This window comes from Cyprinodon variegatus, unplaced genomic scaffold (genome assembly GCF_000732505.1).
Source record: "Cyprinodon variegatus isolate N-32 unplaced genomic scaffold, C_variegatus-1.0 Scaffold6, whole genome shotgun sequence".
In the NCBI taxonomy this organism is placed as follows: Eukaryota; Metazoa; Chordata; class Actinopteri; order Cyprinodontiformes; family Cyprinodontidae; genus Cyprinodon; species Cyprinodon variegatus.
The window spans coordinates 1,184,668-1,204,561 of NW_015150459.1; the positions used below are offsets into that span (position 1 = coordinate 1,184,668).

Sequence of the window (19,894 nt, forward strand, 5' to 3'; positions counted from 1 at the left end):
GAAGAGGGAAGCAATAGCAATGCACAAAGGTTCCTTCACCCTGTGCCCTCTTCACTTTTTCACCCACAAATTGCCCCCATTCACGGTTCAGAACAGCTTATTTTTGGAAGTTGAATTCCACAGAAGTAAACACAAACTAGAACAACACCATCCTTAGGGAACCAAAGTTGGAAAAAAAGAAGAAATAAATATCTATTCTGTTACTCCCACTAAATGGTTTTTAAAGCATACTGCTCCACCTAGTGGTAATAAGTCAAGGTTTATTGAGGACAAGACACATATGAACATTTCCATATCAAAGTTTATTGCTGACATGCATGTAGAGATCTGATGAAGTAGAAAAATATGTTTTCTTTATACAAATGTGTTTATCTGTACAATTAATCAATTTTCTGTATTTAGATGCTCATATCCAACCAAGCAGCTCACAACACAATGTAACTCCATGTTTCACATCCTGTACTTAATTTATAGTTGGATCAAGTCACAATATGTACTGGCAACTTTAACCAACACAATATCTGTACGACTCACTCAGCTGGGGGGTTAAAAATTATCTGACTACATGTTTTCTAGACTCACCTTGCATGTTTTTTTTGTTTTTTTTATTGTACTCAAATACCTTTATACAAAGTATGTCAGAGTGAACATTGAGCAGGGTACAATCTAAGACTTATTGGAAAGTTACTAATAGTTAATAATCTGTTTTTTTCATTCTTATTTTTCCTCATGGTGGATCGCATCAGGTAATTCCCAAAGATCGCCACTAAATGTTAACATTCAGTGGTGGTTATGGAGTTTTTCTTAAAAAAAAAAAAAGCTTTTTCTGATGAACAACCTTGACTACTACAATACTGCTATGTACCCACATAATTCACATTTAGATGGGAGGAAAACCAGCGGCTCTCTAAATATTTCATTGGAGCCTCCAGATGTGATGTTAGACGGCCAACAAGACCCAAAGAACGTGTCAATCATCATGTGCTGAAACAGGTGTTGGTAAGTCACTGGGTGGAGCATTATTACATTAAGTATGACCGTCACAGTCATTGTGGTACATTATTTACATACTGACCAAAGAGTGCAGCCTTGTGTGGGGATTTAGGGGTAATGGCAAAAAACAAACAAACTTACACTTCAAAAACCCTTCCCGTAAATTAAGATGTGAAAATCCATTTATTATTATCATTTCTTTAAAAAATAGAACTATGCAAAAGTCAGTCTTAATATTAGTGTAGCTTAAGGTGACCACAAGAAAACAACTGAGTAATCCTTAGAGGAAAGGAAATGCTACTCTTTCACAAATGTATCTGATGAGGAAAAAGATTTGGATTGCAAAAGTGGAACCACTGTTTAAAGCAGAGAGCAAACAACTGTGGGGCATTGTTTCAAAGAGTTTCTGACTGTCTACAATCAATGTCTGTTATACAAGCACCAGTGGTTTGGGGGGGGGTCTACACAAGTGAATAAATAAATCAACATGAAACTGTAAGAAAGTGGTAGAACAGTTAAAGATGTGGAAAAACAAAATCCAGAAGCTATGTTCATGCAGTTAGAGTATAAATAGGGAAAGTATAGAAAGCCATAAAGCAGGTACAAATATGCAAAGGCAAGATGCACAGTACAAATGGCTAACAGTCACTAGTTAGTAGCATTGCCATGGTTTCAAAAATAGTTCTGTAAAAAGAAAACCAGAAGAATGCATCAAGCAAACCCAGAAACTGCACTTATAAACCTGTGAGTTTGTATTTTCATTTAACTACAGAATATTACAGTAATATTTATCTGGGGGGGCTCAGAGGAGCCCACATAAAACAAGCATGTACAAGATGAGTTTGGAAGAGAGAGAACAGATACAGCGCCTTACAGAGGTATTCAGCTATTTTCTTCTGAATGGAATATAGATCAACATAAAGCACATAATTATAAAGGAAGGAAAATTATCGATGGCTTCTAAAATATCCAAGAAGTGTGCCATTTATTTGACGCTCCTTGCACTCAGATTCCACTAACTTTCAATGACACACTTGGCCTTTAGAAGTCGTCTGTGTGCAGTTTAATCCCAATGCATATGTTTACTGAATCTTAAAAGGGTTTGAGAAAACATGGTTGTGGTAGCATTATTCAGTGGGACGTTCCTGAGCAGAACAGATGAGCTCATCAAAATTGACCAGTTTCTGTGAAGGAGACTTTAAAATGGAGTGAAAGTTGACCCTAAAGAAGGGTCATGACCCTAAACATACATATAGAAATACAGTGAATTGTGATCACTGGTGAGTGAGATTTGTCCAGTCAAAGCCCAGAAGTCAATCCAATTAATAATCTGTGGCAAGACTTAGAATTTATGTTAACTGAGCTGGGGCTACTTTCAAAGAAGGGTTGACGAGGTTCAAGTTAGTAGAGACAAACCAAAAGAAATCTGCATTAATAATATAAAAAAAAAAATAATAATTTTCCTTTTATAATTATGACCCATTTAAGGTTGCTCTATTTAATAAAATCCAACTAAATGCATGTACGTTTTTGTTAGTGGTGTGAAAACAAAATGTCATTAATACATCTGAAAGGCAATGTATATGGTCTTTTCCCATTTTAAGCGTTCACTCCATTCCCCGAAAAAAACATTCAGTCAAGCCCCACTGCAGCAGAGCCTGCTCTGTTTCACAGTGTCTGCCACAGAGGCAGGCCAGATAACACGACACAATGATAACTGGTGGATAGCTTAAAGGGTCAGAGAGTTCCAGCTTCTCTCACACACACTCGTTTGTCTGGCTCCAACCCACATACACACAGCATGCACACTTCAGGATACTGCAGATTCATCAGAAGAAATGAGATTCACATTCACACAGAAAACAAACAGTTGTCCCATGGTTGGGTTGGATAAGAAGACATGGGGAAGCCACCTGGAAGTCATACAATTCTAAATGAGTCTGAAAGTACCAGTTTCCTTGGCTGAGAAGAAATTTAAGACAGGATTTTTGGCAATGGAAACATAACAGTGCCTGATAATCGCCATGGCGGCACTGAGGAAGAGTAACCATCATCATTAGGACTTGGCCTCATTCAGTTCTTGGCATTTGGACTCCCAGGTACCTCACTATAGCTGCCGAGGTGCTAAAAAGATTTCCACAGGGATGAGCAAGAAGCAGGAGACAACGCAGAGCGCTAATTTCAAAGTAAGCTTTGATAATCAAATCTTTCTTCAATCTTTCTACTACTGAGATAAAATGCTACTTATTCAGGTAAATAATACAAAGCTTATTCAGATTTTTAGAAACCGTTTGAAAGCAGTTTCATTGCAACCAAAAACATTAATGCTTTTATGCCACTGGTGGGTCGAGACTCGGGCGTTACAATCCCTGGTCTCAGAACTGTGAGCCTAGATTAGAAACAGACGGATAGAGACAAAGAGGTAGATTGATTTGAAGTCAGAGTTGTGGAAAGAACAAAACAGGAAAAACAAAGACTGAGAAAGAGATAAGGAAGGTGGAATGGAGGTATACATGAATGACATCTGTGATCAAGAGATCCAACTTGAGGCAATACCAAACCACTGTGATGAGGGGGGGAGGGGGGTTGCTACATGATTCTGGACCTGTATTGCTCAGGGAAGCCAGAATGGATGGGAAGTTTTAGAGGTGGTGGGGGGAAGAGGAACGAGGGGTTGATGGTTGCTTCCAAACTGCAGGCAGAACCTCATCAGAACCATGACAGACCATGCTGATGGGTTTGTTGCACAGTGACTGTGGGTAAAGAAGCTTTTTTTGGGGGGGGGGGTTATCCAGGGTTTTCAATGTTTGAAGGGAATCCAGACTGGAAAAGTCAAGCTCATAGGTGGGAATCTTTTCCGGTACCTGGCTTTGTGTCTGCTTTGCTTAGCTTACTGAAACCCAGATGTGCATCGGTCTGCCTGTCAGTACAGACAGATCCTTCCTGTGTGCCAGTTCAGTTCTGGGTATTTTCTCCCAAGTCCTCTCTGGTCTCCCTGGGTGTGTTTAGTTACCAGGGAGGCTAGAGAGGCTGCTGTGGGGGGTTGAGGGTTATTTCCGGAGGAAACGTTGAGCGAGGGCAGTAGCATCAAATGGACTGACAGGTTGGGCGTCGTGACCCAGACGCCTGACAGGTGGGATGTTGCCAAACTGACGCTTGGTGAGAAAGCTCTTGGCTTCATGAATAGTGTTCTTCTCTTCAGCCAGCAGCAGCTGCTGGCGCATGTAGTTCTCAAATTCGTACTGTGAAGACTCTTCGATTGCCTTGGCCTAGGTTCAAAAACAAAATCTGCTCAATATGCTGCATTTATGACAGTAATTAAGATACAACAAAGGGCTTAACAATAAAAACTACAACTGATAAGTTTAGTATTTTTATTCTAGAAACTTCCCACTACAACTACTTTGATTTGTCACATACCCAAAACCTCAAACCTAAGCTATTTCGTTTCATTGGATTTTAAACCGGAGTATTAGAGTAAAGCGGGGTGTATATTGTTTTTTCAGGATTTTTTTTTTTAAGAATTATTTTCCTCTTTATTTGCATAAAAAAAAAAATCTATCACAAAAAATATCAAAAAAGAAGTATTAACAAAAGTACGGAAAAAACAAAACTGGTGTAAATACTTTTGCAAGGCAAATTACTAATATTCATCTAAGCTTGTTAGCAAAAGTTAAATAACTTTTTATTTTTTATTTTTACATCTTACCTCCTGCAGATGTTCTTGGTTATTGACCTGATCATCAATATCTGGAACTACCTGTAAGGGGCCACTCATTGATGAAACTGACTGCCTGTGACAAAGTGAACCAGAAAAAGAAGGTTAATGAATTAACAGAATTGAGAATATCCTATTATTTGTGCAAAGGTTACATTCACACACAAAGACCTGACATGATACCCATCATGAGTTAGTTTTTGTTTAGCAAACTACCAGCAGGTGGCGCATTTACCATGAAGCAATAATGGCACTGAGTGACTCCAGCACTTCTCCTGCAGCCAGCCTCTGCTGAGGGTCCAGCACGAGCAGCTTTCGAATGAGGCACACCGTGTTCTCAGACACACGACCGTCTCTGAGGAGGTAGGATGAGCACAAATGAGGCAGTTATTTTTTTTTTAATGTGACACATCAATAATTTGCTGACAAAAAAAATGAGGAAAATGCTATTTAATGTAAATAAATTCCAAAATTTGTAACAACTCAGCATCATCATGCAAAAAATACACAAAAAAACGGCAGAAATAATTTAAAATTCAATCTTAATGGGATCTGTTTTGATAGAGGGTTATACAAAAGGACTGTTGACTTCATTGTGTCTTTAAAACTGGAAATAAAGGGATGCAGAGAGAATTATCGAAGCTCTGCTTCAGATTAAGACTCACTCTGGAATAGAATACTCTGCAGCCTTGATTTTGCGGAAGAGTTCTTGAGGTATGCTGTCATAAAAAGGGAACTGGCCATAAAGCATGGTGAACAAGACAACGCCGAGCGCCCATATGTCGCTGGGTTTACCACGATATGGTCGACCTGGAAGCACAAAGGAGAGGGGCTACTCAGTTTTTGTTTTTTTACAACAAAAAACAGACTAATGTACACAAATCCTCCATAAAAACACACACACAGAGAGCTGACATTAATGTAGCACATTAATGGATCACTTCCTGTTTTAAGTGTCACCAAAACATTCAGTAAGTTCAAGTCACAGGTTTTAATGATTAACAAAACTGGTAAACATGAACTAAATGACTCAGCATTTATGGCTCTTCTTTGAAATGTGCCACTTTGAAAACAGAAGAGCTTCTTGTTAAAGCAAACGGATAATCCAACAGCCGCGTTTGCAGAATGAACAAACTGGAGCTGATGAGGCTGTAGCATCATAGGCTGTGCATTACCATAGGCGGTGTTGTTCCAGCCAGAGAGGCGGCAGCAACAGCAGTCGGCAATTATATGCAAGCTTGTGTCACACATACAGAGGCGGGGGATGGGAGTAGATGGGAGTAGTTTCCCTCTCATGAGTCATCAGCAGATGAGTCACTGGAGCTGTTTAATTGTGTGCCTGTCACGTTATGCTGATATGGACGCTACGGTTTTAGCTGCAGTTTTCAACTGCTAGACGGGGTGCAAGATGTGGGATTTGAACCGTTCTAGGTCCAGGACCACGTCTAGGATGCTGTTTAGTAAACAAATGCTCAACGTGATGAAGCTAGTTTTCTATGGAAGAGATTGGCCACATGCTGATATTTCTTATGAGAATTGGGAAGCAACGCTTCCTTGACGCTTTTCTGTGCATCCCCAAAGCTTACGTGGGAAAATGAAGCATCACCATGAAAACAAGAACAAAACAAAAACAAATTCTCCCTATCGCAGTTCACAGATTGCAACACGACTTCCTTGTAGTTGCTTAATAATCAGAAAATCAAACAGATTTTTTTTTATATTATGCAATTCTAAAATACACAAAAAACTTGGATTGTTTCTAGGAACAAATCAGTTACATGTAACTTCCATATTAACTGGAAAATTGTAAATAACAATTAAGAATTATGTTTTTTCTAATTAAGCAACACAATAAAATTCATATAACACTGCTAACAACCTGAACTCCTTCCTTAGATCAAATTTAGTCTCTATGAAATCACAGTTTCTTATGATTAACAGCTTTATTTGACAAATGATAGGAAACACAAATAAGAAATTCAGGGTTTTGAGCTTCTTTACTGAATTCCATTTCAGAAATCTTAGGTCAAGTATATAACAGAGGGAAAATGATCAAGTTGTGGTGTGTTAACAAAATAGTCCATCGGTGATTAGCTCTTTATTTTAGCATAATTCAGTTTTTCCATCTTTGGATAATAGAACCAAATTAAGTCTAAAAAACTTTTGCCATGCTCTATCGTTTAAACACACTTTGCCAGACTTGCGTGTTACCAGAAAATGATCACATGTTAATTTTAAACATTTCCTGCCTTTCAAGACTTTGGGAACCTTAGAAGATGTAAACCGTGAACAAAAATCTCCAACATCTGGATAACCTGAGCAACGCCGGTTTAGAATTAGTCAAACCCAATATATAGATGTCATTTTGTAACCAAGAAGGGTTTAGCTGGAAGTCTCAACAAAGGCTTCTTTGAAGAATAATTTACATGAGACATATTTCACTTACCACTTAATACATCAGGGCTAATATAAGCTGGGCTGCCTCTCTGGTCTTTTAGCAGATCATCCTCACTCACCAGGTGCTTCCCTAGGCAGAAGTTAGTGATGGTGATGCGATGTGTCCTGGTAAACAGAAAAAAAAAAGTTTAGCCATTTTATCCCCCCAAGATAGCTGAAGCCCAGAACATTTCGAGCTTCGGGACCTGAGCTGTTAGCGTCAAAAAACATCATGTGGTTTTGTGGTCTAGAGAAAGAGGGGCTCAAATTTCTCTGGCTATGTGGAACACATTAAAAACTTCATTTTAAACATCTAGACATAGTGAAGACAGCTTGCCACAGTTTAAACTGAGTACCTGAACAGACAGAGTGACACGAAGAGGCTGGAAAAGTATTCCCTTGTCCAGTAGGTCTTATAACTGTACCATTAGAATGGATGGGTTTGAATTTGGTGCAAAACAACATCTTTCATCTTTTAACAAAGTTTTGGGCCATCAGCAGTAGTATTATGGTATGGGGGTTCTATTACCAATGAAACTTTCAAACATGAGAATGTACCAGAGGGTTATTTCTGACTAAGCCCACAGCTTTCTTACCTTACTCTTTGGGCAATGTTATTCAGTCAATTAACACATTTCTATTGTGTTTTTTATGCAAAGGATGCTAATTAAACAAAGGGAAAGGACCTTTAATTAACTTTTTAATGTAGAAAGAACCGTGAGAAGTTTCCGTAATTTCATAAGGGTGGATTAGTTTTTATTCATAGGTTTTAATAGTGCGCGTTAAGTAAATTAATGAGTCACAGTATATAAAGTCAATGTCCACCTTCATTCATGTTAATAAAGGATCCAAGCAATACAGTGCCTTAAATCAGATGAGACTAAGCGCTTTTAGTAATTTTGTGACTGGAGAGATGTGTCAGATGAAAACAGATCAAAGTTAATTCGGTTTGTCTATGATAGAGTGAAACCTGACTATCCTGAAGCTCAGGCCTTTTTTGCAGAGGAGGAGGGGGGACAAAGTTGCACTTTGACAAATATATGAGTCAACCTGTGGCTTATGATAATTGCCGCAATGACTAAGCTTGCACAGTGATGTGTTGGAAACAGATTTTATATAAAGCAGAAGAAGATTTAAAATGTGTACACAAACACGCAACATGATCTGCACCCAGAATGGCTCCCATGTCGAAGTGGCACTCACGAAAACGCTCTGAATTGTCAAACACAAACAAACAAAAGCTGCCACAGTCTACAGCCTGGATACTCTCCACATCATGCTTTTCACCCACATCCGCTTTCTAAAAAGCCTGAGGTCAACAGCTTCCCCTTTTCGCTCTCTCACTTTCACACCCTGCTCCATCGCACATATCGCTGCCCCTATTAAAGGGTCTGTAGCTGATTCCTGATTAACACTTACATTTTAACCAAACACTGTGGTCTTAATCTATTTATGGATTAACTCTACATACTGTCCACCTTCTTGTAATATTCACTCATTTCAGATTTTGTTTTCATTAAAAGCTTGAACCATATCCTGGCCTTGTGAATTACCCAAGGAGAGTTCGATAATTAAAGCCCCATCCTTTATGGACGAGTCTCTCCTTTTGTCTGGGATAATAGCGACCCAGGCTTCTATTCTTGCACCGGAGATTGGATAAATGAGATTGCATGTTCGCCTTATGAGGCAAGGGTCCCCGAGGACAGTGGATAGACCATGCAGTCTCCGCTTCCTGGTCACATGACTCCAGTCAGGAAACCAGAGACCTAAACAGCCCAGATGACTTCTCCTTTCCGCCCCACAATAAAAATACATGTAAAGAGAAGCGAGGTTAATCGCAGGGCAGCTTCTACTGCAAACATCAGTTCCCAGAACTGACAAGAACATTGTTTGAAGGATTTTAATAACATTCAGGCTTTAGAGGAGTGAATCCAAAAGATAAGATGCCATCATAGATAATATTACCACCCTATTCTATGTATGAATCATTGCACTGTAAATTATAAATGTATTAAGATATATAAATTATTGCACCATAGTAAAAAAGAAATCGTGAGGAACTACATCCCATATATAAAAGGAAATTAAACTCAGAAATAGTCAATCAGTGGAAGTGCATATTGATTTATCACATCCTGCTTTCATAACAGCTGGCTCTGGACAAGGAAGCCACATCATTTCTTGCACAAACTGCTGATGTTTTTGATGCATTTGGTGTATTTCCCAGAACAACAAATGACAAGGGAGTGGGGTCTGATACAGTTTATCTCCGGATGGTCAAAGTTTTCCCACATTCACTGTCTATTCACATACACTATTGTCAAGAAAGTATAACACATGGTGACATCCCCTAAAAAAGGACAGAGAAAATAGGCCGTTGTGCTACAGAGAAAAAGATTATAAGAATATTAGAGTTGAGACAGTATTTGTGTATGTGTGAATTGTACTGTGGTGTGAGTCAGCTCTGAGCTATTGAGCTTTGGCATTTCTCCTTTGTTTCCAACTGGGACGGAGTGTTCCTCACATTTACTCTGCTCCCCACCACCTTCAAAACACTATTTCATCACCATCAACACCAGTTCCCGTACTACTGCTTCTGCAGGTAGAGGACTGAGGGACTTTTGAATGACTTTAAACTGGTTTCCCTTTTCTCCTACACTGTTTACATTCTAATCACTGCTGCACTTTATAAAGGGTAATGTTAATTTCACTGTTTTAAGCTGCTCATTCACCGATGAAAAGCTATATGCATCGAAACTTTGCTTTGTATAAACTCTGTGTATACAAGATGACAATACTGTTTGTCTAGGTGTATTAATAAAGCAAAATAAAAAATTAAATAAACAAAGTTGCTTTTCAATGTAACCCACAGTGAATATATCTGAACCAAAGATTAAAGATAAGTGTAAAAATTATGTTTGAAAAAAGTAATGAAGTAATACAAAGAAATGAAACCCAACCATCAATTATTAACTCCAGACTAAAAGCTTATGGTAAAACAATTTAACGGCTGAAAGGCTATCAGTTGGTATTAGTGGGAAAAGATCAAAAATCAGATGGTCACAAACTAAATAATCTAGCTGGTCTAATCCGTGTCACCTACAGGTGACACTATAACTGGTCACAATTTTCCCATGTCGGTAATAGAAATTAACGTTATTCTGTCGTTTTGCCTGTGTACGATGGTGGCTTGTTTTTCCTTCCCCTTTAAGATACTGCAACATGTGGGGAATCACGTGACTCCACTGATCCACTCAGAAGTGTAAACAAAGAGAATGGAGGATGAGCCCAGTGAAGAAGCATCTAACACAGCAGTAAACAAAAATACAGTCAGATAATTCTTTGGAGCAGAGTGACAGCAGAGATGAAGCTGAGCGCACCGAGAAGTAGTCGAGAGCGCGTTGCCAGAGTTGAAGGCACTGGTTTTGAGTGAAGATGTGCGAGTTTAAACGATATACATTGTTTTCACTGCACACTCAGTTCGGTTGTACCAAAATTGCGCTATTGATGTTGAGCAAAAGAACAGAAAATGCAACGTTTGACTAAAAAACAGCCTATGTGCAAAAGGCTCCATTACCTTTCCGCAAAAACGTTTACAAGAGGTAATATTGCTCTCCTGTTTGAGACATTGTTGAATGTTTAAACCTGAACGGGTACAAGACTTTAATACTTAATTAAAAGTATCATGTAATGTGATTTATTCAATAAATAAATGATAAATAAAACCAGTTGCATTTCCTGCACATGCTTTTATTTCTGATAGAGGAGCAGGAGCATTTATTGTGCATTTGTTGTTAGGTAAACTACCCAATTTATCGTGATATTGATTTGAGGTCATATCGCCAAACCCTAGTACCAGGTTCTACTGATAACACTCTATAGTATAGATGATGTCAATGAAGAGGAAAGTGGCTGAAATTATTTTGCTTTTTCAATTAACAGCAATGTGTTCAAATTAAGTCAAACAAGAAGAGCGGAATAGTTCCAATGATACTTCTGTGGTTCATTCAGAGGAGAACCACACTTCAGCAGAAACACTGAATGTAGTAGGTTGCTCAGATTTATACTTCAGTTGAAATCTCAGATTATTCCCTTCAGCAGTGATTATTCTATAATTCTAGTCACACTAATGAATATATTGTTAAACACTGTCCAATGTCAAATTGATATTTCGGTTTATCTTTACATATTTCAGTAAGATTCTGTCTAACACAGGCATGAAGTTGAATCAGCTCATCATATTAATGAATGGCACAAAGTAGTATTCTAGCAGCCTGAATGCGAAGCAAATGACACCGACACAACAGAAATGCTCAGTGGCGTGGTGTGTAGGCAACAGTGTAGGCTGATGATACATTCCACAAAGAGGTATAAATCAACATAAAGTGAGCGTAGGAACACAGCGACTGTTCATCAGGTTTAGTCATTCAGTCATACCAAAGCAACCGCCTGAAGAGTTTTAATAAAAATTCTAAGATTATCCAAATTTTATTTTTAATAATATTAAGAGCACATGCTAAAAAATAAAATAGAGAAAAGGACCATTTTTTCTTCTCACAGTAAGGAAGAGCAGTTCTAACCATCTGAATACAACCCTTTCATATCCCCTACGCATGAGCTGGTTGGAGAGTTTACAGATGAGTAGCTTTCCATCCTGCAAGTCTCATCTGAGCTGCAGCACTCTGACCGGAGCTGCACTCCACAGGGTCTTCTGCGCATTACTAAATTGCTCATACGCCCCCAAACCCAAACACTTTCCCATTGAGATCAAAGCAGACACATATTCTTTGTTATGTTTAGCACCAGAATCCATTTTTAAATCTCTGACCATAGGGAGTAAATCATTTATTATTACTCAACACACTGACACAGCCCCAAGATCTGAGTATAAGAGAGCAAGCCTGTAGGTTCCTGAGTGTAATCTTACTCTTAGTCAAAGAATGTGGCCTCTGTCTGGGTTTAAAGCTTAATGCTCACTGGATCCGGGCTGCTGGGGCCACTCAGCCATCATGCACATTACTGCCAAGCTAAAACACCAGACATGGCATAATAGACAGCATTATGTGCCATGAACTGACTGACAATGTTGGAAGAGTGACTGAACATCGACTTACCGTTTGTTAAGCACCATGTTTCCCAGCTTGAGGTCTCTGTGCACAATGTTTTTCTGCAGGCAGGAAAGTGGGAAGGAAAAAAAAGAAAAGAAGTATGGTCACATTGTGTTCAGTGAATCACTGCCATAACAGAAATCAGTTTCTGGGAGTGGCACGCGAGCCATGGAAGTGAGTAATCAGAAGTATGTGCAATTAACAAACAACAACAAAGAGCAGAGTTGTATGAAAGCTCTCTCCATTGATGGAAGAAAAAAAAGAAAGTGAGCAGAGTTTGCTGCACATCCTTTCTTTGCAAAAAGGTAATAAGACAAACCTTATGGAGGGCCTCCACCACGCGCACAACATCGTAGAAAATGACGATGGCTTCACGCTCGCTCAGTCGCTTCTCCTTTATGACATAATGCTGGAGGTTTATCAGATCTGCTGTCTTGTCACTGAAATCGTGGGCACACAGGCAGTCCAACACCAGGCAGATCCGCTTCTTCATCTTACGGATTTTGTTGGCCTCCATGTCCTCCACTATTTCGTAGGCACGATCCTGCAAACAAAAATAAGCATGGGAACAGTTGTGTCAAAAGTACAGACATTTGTTAATTAAGTAGACGTATAGATACTGCAGTTTAAAAACACTCTGGTAAAAGTTGAAGTATCAACTTGAACTCTTTACTCAAGTAAAAGTGAAAAAGTATGTGCTCCAAAAACTACTTAAAGTATAAAAGTATAAAGTAACCTTTAAAAAACAGCCCCAGACCCCACTATGTGAATTGAAACTCTATTTTTCGACTAGTTCAAACAATTCTTTGAGATAGGGCCAAGGATGAGGGAGGTCCTGTGGTCTCCATCTCCTGATACGCTCTCGCCTTCGCCTGTGTCTGACTTTTCAGACATTTAACATCTGTTTCTGAATCCAACATTGTAGCATGGCATAGACAATTTGCCTTTACAGTTTAATAAACACCTGCTTGCTTCCGATGATTTCCTTTAGCTAACCAATGAGTGTTTGCGTTATATGACTCATCCAATCACACTGATTTTCACTAGATGTTGATGGGGCCAATTATCTGCATTGGATGGCGCACATGATGTAAAATAAACATTTATAAACATAAAACAGAAGCCAAGAGTAAGGAGTAATGTTTGTTTTAAAAATGTAAGGAATAGAAAGTACAGATACTTGTGTGAAAATGTAACAAGTAGAAGTCAGAAGTAGGATGAAAAATAAGTAATGGCTTAAAGTATAGATACCTAAAAAGTGTACTTGACACCACAGTGTGGGAATGAAGCCTTGAGAAGGTGTTTACTTCTTTATCTGACAGAACAGTTGGAATTTGAGATCCATTTCTGTCGGCATTGAATCAATTTAACCAGGAGGAAATTTAAAAGAACCAAATCAGATGATGAAAGGAGCCAAATTACTCACTCAATAGGATGCTTAATATTTAGTTTGCTCTAAATACCATTAACACCTACTGCACAGGGACTCCTCTCACATAATAATGTGACAGCAACTTTACAAATAATTCAAACAATTAATAACAATTAATAATAAACTTTGGGAGGAAGGTTAGAAAAAGATACTTTAAACCCTGTTCTTGTATTTCCTTTAATTGTGGTTCATATGAATCAGCTACGCTCTCCTGTAGCAGGTTGAAACATTACAAAAACTGGATATTAAAAGGAATCAGCCACAAAGTTCTGATAAGCGAGTCTCAAGACAGACCATCATTTAGCAGCTGACCGCAGCCACTATGAATGTCTACATCTGCACAGTCAGTGGAGCTGGATGTGGTGGAAAAGATAAGAAAGGTCATTTCTATTCTTAAAACACAAGCGCATGTAGACTCACTCACTTGTTTCCTATTGATTCTGTATCAGGTTGGCAGTTTTTTTTAGATGCAGTCAGCATCTCTGAAAGACCGAAGCATGAAAGGGTTCACAGACAGTCGAGATGAACTATAATAATCTAATCAATATTGCAGCTTGAAGTGAATCAGCCTGCAAGGCTTAATGCTGCTATTCTAAGAGCACTAAAAAAGTGAAACAGGATGTGAATGGAAGACCAAGAGCTGATGGAGAAAAGTTAAAGGAGAAGGCAGATGGAACAGAGGGTGAAGAAGCAGGAAAGAGAACTGATTTAGATAAAAATTTTAATAGTATTTCTACTATTTAACTGCAACAACCCTGATAAAGAAATTACAGGCAGCTGCTTTGATGGATGACAAACTTGCTGCTGCTAATTCTGAACAGATAGCAGCAAATTGTTACTTTGGTTTTGTTAAAAATATTCTTAAAGGGAAATTTGGTGTCAGAGGATTTGCCATTGAGACAAAGCAAAAACAATACTTCATTCAAAAAAAAAAAAAAAAGAACTGCTAAAATGGCATGTTTATCAAGTAAAAAGATATGTAGATCTGAAATTACCTGGAAGAGGCCATGATGGTGGACCACCCCATCCTGGTTGTGCAGCAGAGAAAGGAGAGAGTATTCTGTATGCAACAGCATCTTTCCCTGCCTCTCCTCCTGAGTCTCCCCAGCAGAGTCTACTCGCTCCTCCAGCGTCAAGATCTGACAAAAGAGCAAACAGTAAGCAAGATCTAAATGCATCTAAACATGAAATCACAGTCTAGAGACTGGAGAGGTTAAACACTGACATTTCCTGTGCAATGTTTGCTTTAGAGGCCCCTTGATTGCTTAAGATCTACTGGATAATCCCAGTAAACAACATGCCTGGCTCACGTTTGCTTGTTTTTGCCAGACTTGCACTGAGGGCAATAAAATGTTCACCATGAAAAGGTCAGAAGTTGAGATGGATACAGAGAAGGCTTAAAACGGTTATGTTGAACATATTTTTTTACGCTGCAATGATAGATCATTAAAAAAAATAAATTGTGGATTTAAGAGACTTACTTTGAGCTGATAGAAGTCATCCGTGCCATCTTTTCTGGCCAAACACTGAACTATGCTCTGTACTGGTGAGTTGCCCAGGCGAGGTCCTGCAAGGACGGGAAAAGGAACAGCTGCATGACCAAAAGGCAGGCTGAAATGCTACTGTGTTTGCTCTCACCAAAACTCATTAAAGGTGGTGTGTACATTTATCCATTCACACCCAAAGTGCAATGTTTTTTTAAGCTAGTTATTTGGCAAACAGTGAGGGAGCAGTAGTGGAGAACAAAAAACGATTTTAGAGTATAGAAATGGATTATATAATCCCCAAGGAAGAAAAAGAAAAAAATGCCCAGGCATAGTCTCCAGTTTCCCTGGCCAATGTCATGAGGTTCAGCAAAATTCTTCAAATTCTTGTCTCAGGCGTGTGTAAGTCCACAACATAGTCCCATAACTCTATGGTTGGTGTAATTCTCCTGAGGTTATGCATAGTAGCAATATGCACAGCATGTATACATCAACCTCTACAGTTTCCTTGAACAGGATTCGATAATATATTTTAAACAGCAGTAAGCTCCATACCAAGGATAAAGGGGCCGGCTCTCTTGGCATTACTGCCAGATATCCCAGGACACTGGAGCTTGCTGGCCCTGCCTGATGTCTCTCCAGCCCCTCTCTCTGACGAGCGCCGTTTGGACATACTGGAGCTCTGCAGGGAACAAATCTGATTAGTTCATGGGATAAAGATAGACAAGTAAAAGGGAAAGCACACAGATGTGACAAATAGTACAACAACCAATAAACTATTCTGAGGGTAAAAAGGAATTAATTAACTAAAAAATTGGAATAAACAGAGCTCTAAAACCATTAAATGAGAAAACAGTATGAAACCAAGTTAAAAGAGCTGAAGTTCAGGTCAGCTCCACCCAGCCCATTTACACTTCTCTCCCCCCACATTTCCACACCTCAGTGTGAATGTGACTGCATTACAGCTCAATTTAGAATAACGGCCGCTGGCGTCAAGGCCAGCACCTCAGATCCAATCTCCACACTAGGCACTGTGGTGATGACACAATCTGCAAAATGGAAGGCACTTGCATGCAAAAGAAAAGCTTTAAAACAAGATTTTATTTTCATTCGACTCACTAATCCTGAGCTCCCCCCCCCCCGCAGCGGTTGAAACGGGTTAAGGAAAATCCCCATGCTCTTTAATCTGCATGCTTTATCACTGAATCTGTGCAAAGAGCTTATCTCGCCTTTAAACGTGAATGCGAGTTTTAACACGACCAAAAAGTTAAAATACAGAGCTGTTGCTCAATGACACAGAGGCTAGATGCATGCAGAACGAGTGACAGTGACACATTGCTTTTTTTATGAAGTGCTTTTACAGACACTGTGGATCTCATCCACCTCCGAGAAATCAGAGAGCGAGAGGTATCCTGTGTTTACTGATAGCCAGGGCCAGTGTGATGAAATGCCATCTGCTTCCCGTAATGGGGAAGTAGAGCCCTGAAAAGAGAGGAATGATTCATCCTGCTGCCGTACCAAGTTTTCATTGAACAGAAATGCTTCAATGTTCAAATAATACTCTTTATTTCCCATCAAAAGTCTACACCATGCATTCCGAGTGGTAACAGTAGGTGACAAGTAGAGTAATATCAGGCGAAGATGATGGAAGGATGAGAAAACTAAAAGTGAGCTTTCTAAAATGGAAAAAAATCTTTCATAATCCACCACATGACAAAATTTAAGCCTTATGGGGGGGTTGAAAACATGAAACAACATTTTGACACTGTATTGTCCAACCGTGGAATCCCAGAGTTCCGTTTTTTTAAGCCAATTCAGAAATGTTTCTGGTACAGAGACAATTGTGCACTGCTGGCAATTTGGAGCATGGAGGAGGTAGGACAGCTGGCAGTTCAGCAAGGGCTTGTATGAATTCTCACTTCCATGAGGCTTTTTGTGATCCCAGACAGCAGACAGTGTCATCATCACGTCTCTCTCCCATCTGTCTCCGTTTCTGCTAGTCATCACCCACTGAGTCTGATGAGTTGAGGTTTTCTGTCGCCGTTTGTGGCGCAAGTCAGAGTGACACCGAGTCACACTGGGAACGGTAGGATAACATCTTACATCCGAGAAGACAAAGCCATGTCAGGTGGATCAGGTGATCATAAACTTGGTGGACAAGCATTTAAAAGAGAGATTAATTATATGGAGAATGAAATCAAAACACTTACCCCTGTTCAACCATTATAAAATAGAAAATAATGATATTTCTGCATGTTTATTAAATGCACTATAACAAAGCATAACAGCTTTCCATTAGAGGCAATATTGTGAGATGTTTGTTTTGACACAAATTGGAATAATGGTGAACTAATTTATTTTTGATTTAATGTTTTGTTTTTTTTATTAAATAAATTAAAAAGGTAGGACACATATGATCTAATACATTAACAAGGCATGGAACAAATCCTTCATCTACTGTTAGGAGTCAAAAGAGCTACCTCTGTACACGTCTGTTTATTTGATGGTATAGCTCATGTACATGCATGTCAGTCAACAAACCAGATTAACATCAAACTATTAGCTATTGACGCATAATGCAAAGAACAAATGCTCTTCAATGTTCAGGCAAGAACCTGCTGCAGAGTTGTTGAGCCAAACCCAGAAATCTTAAAAAAGCACAAAAAAAAAGCAAAAGGTCAATGCAACAAACTCCAGCCTGCTGACCTGAATGACAGTGTGATGACAGCATACACAGCTATCCTTTTCCAGCACTGCTCCAACTCTCAGCACACAGCCAGTGGTCTGGCAAACAGGACTGGCTGTGACTGTACCAGAGGGAGGACGAGAACAGATACAGCCTCTGAATCATATCACAGGAGAGGAGGAAAGACACGCTGCCAATGCCCACAAGAAATGTGGGCTTCTTTAAATAGTATGCGAACAAAACAACCAAGTAGGTGTCTCACGACTCACCTACAGATACTCAATGGCTTATGTCTGGGCACTGCATGAACACGCTGCAAAATCAAACATCCTTTATATGCACAATACATAGCAGAATGTGATATAAACCAAATACACTGTTAACAAAAACATAAAGAAAAAAAAGAACTCCTGGAAGCTTAGGAAGCACATAACCCCAGTAATCACTGCAATAACAATGTCCTTTGCGATGCAAAGGTCACACCATAAAAATTACTTGACAAAAACGAATGGAAATGCAAATAACAACAATAACAATAAAGAAAAGAAATACAAAAACTGCTTCAAAGCACTGGTGCCATTTTGGGTCCATAAGGTGTGGACACTGTGTCCTGGCAGCGTGCTGTGTAAACTAAAGCGCTGACGTTAAATCATCGCAAGTTGGACACAGGAAGATTACAACTTGATTAGCGAAGTCTTGGCGACACATTTAAGGCCGATTTAAGATCACAAACATACGCTGTTATCTTTGAGTAGAATATGACTGAAACTATCCTTAGTGCATTTACGAACTCGTGTGAAGCCAACTTAGTTTCTCGGCTGAATGGGTTAGAACAGCTCGGGGCTCGTGAGCCACACAAAGGGGCAGACAGCACAATAATGAGTGGGGTGCAGAGCCAACAATCGTTATTAGCATGAGTTCCTTTGATTCAATTTGCACCATGGAGGTTTAAATATGGCTGTTGAACGAGCTACATTACAGCTAACGCGGAGCTTAAATCTACCGAGCAGCTGTGAGGCCATTTAAACAAAGTACACTCAACATTGCAGCTGGCTCACGGCGAGAGAAGCTAAATAGCAACCGAGTCGCAGCCTCGCTTACCTCAAAGCCAAAACCGCCGGCTAAGAACTGCGTTGCCCCCTTAAAATATCGACATTTCTCAGGCGAAAGCTGTGGTGGGAGTACGGAGCTTCTCTCACAGGCGGGAGAAGCTTCGGAGGTTTTAGTTTCGCGTTGTTTAGCCTCTATTACTGAAATGAGCAATTAAGGAAAAGCCTCCGCTTCTCGCTGATCGCATCTTTCCACAGAGACAGCACCACCTGACAACGGAAATGACGCACAAGGACGTTTGATTGACAGTCGCGTACAGCCAATGACAGTAGCTGTTTCTGTGTGCCCGATGATGAAATCCTCTGCATTAAAAAAAAAAAAAAAAAAAGTTGCTAAATGAAACCATGACATCATGGGACTTCTCAATAAACCCAGACTTATTTCAGACAGTTTTTTTTTAAATTAAACCTAAGATATATATATATATATATATATATTTTATATATACATTTTATATATATGTTTACATATATACAATTTTTTTCTTAATTTTGCTCTGTGCTCACTTTTTACCCACAATATTCTATAAAATGGCTTAGTTTAATTTTTTCAGTCTGCTACATGTCTGAGCTTTATATCGAAACACTATTGATTTTGATAAAAGTCAACAACAACACACAAAAGCAGTGTATTAATTTGAGTTTTAATGATACAACTATGCATTCCAGTTATATGCAAATGAAACATGACAAAAGTACAACAATGAACTTGCTTCCTTTATTTAAAACTAAAGTAGAAAGCTTACAGATTCGATTATTGCACAGATATTGGAGTCTATCTTGTATAAAGTTACAGTTAAAATTTTAAAACAAATGAAACATCCAAACAGACCAAATAATTTCACAGATGACTTAAAATAAAGATGAACATTTAATAGAAGTTTGTTCTGTCTGCACGTTTCAAGAAACACACTCTTTTTTAAATATC

General features: G+C 39.0%; 1 protein-coding gene across 1 annotated transcript; it reads right to left on the reverse strand.

Annotated features, from left to right (window-relative positions):
• Positions 1–2,587: 2,587 nt before the first annotated feature.
• On the reverse strand, positions 2,588–19,178 carry stk40 (serine/threonine kinase 40). The gene is made up of 11 exons (XM_015375059.1): positions 18,959–19,178; positions 15,727–15,853; positions 15,169–15,254; positions 14,683–14,826; positions 12,575–12,799; positions 12,262–12,314; positions 7,158–7,273; positions 5,377–5,521; positions 4,947–5,066; positions 4,703–4,787; positions 2,588–4,262 (listed from the first exon to the last, which is right to left on the reverse strand). Exons 2-11 carry the CDS (start codon positions 15,842–15,844, stop codon positions 4,044–4,046), a joined length of 1,311 nt encoding a protein of 436 aa, XP_015230545.1. The 5' UTR covers positions 15,845–15,853; positions 18,959–19,178; the 3' UTR covers positions 2,588–4,043.
• Between the last annotated feature and the right edge of the window lie 716 nt (positions 19,179–19,894).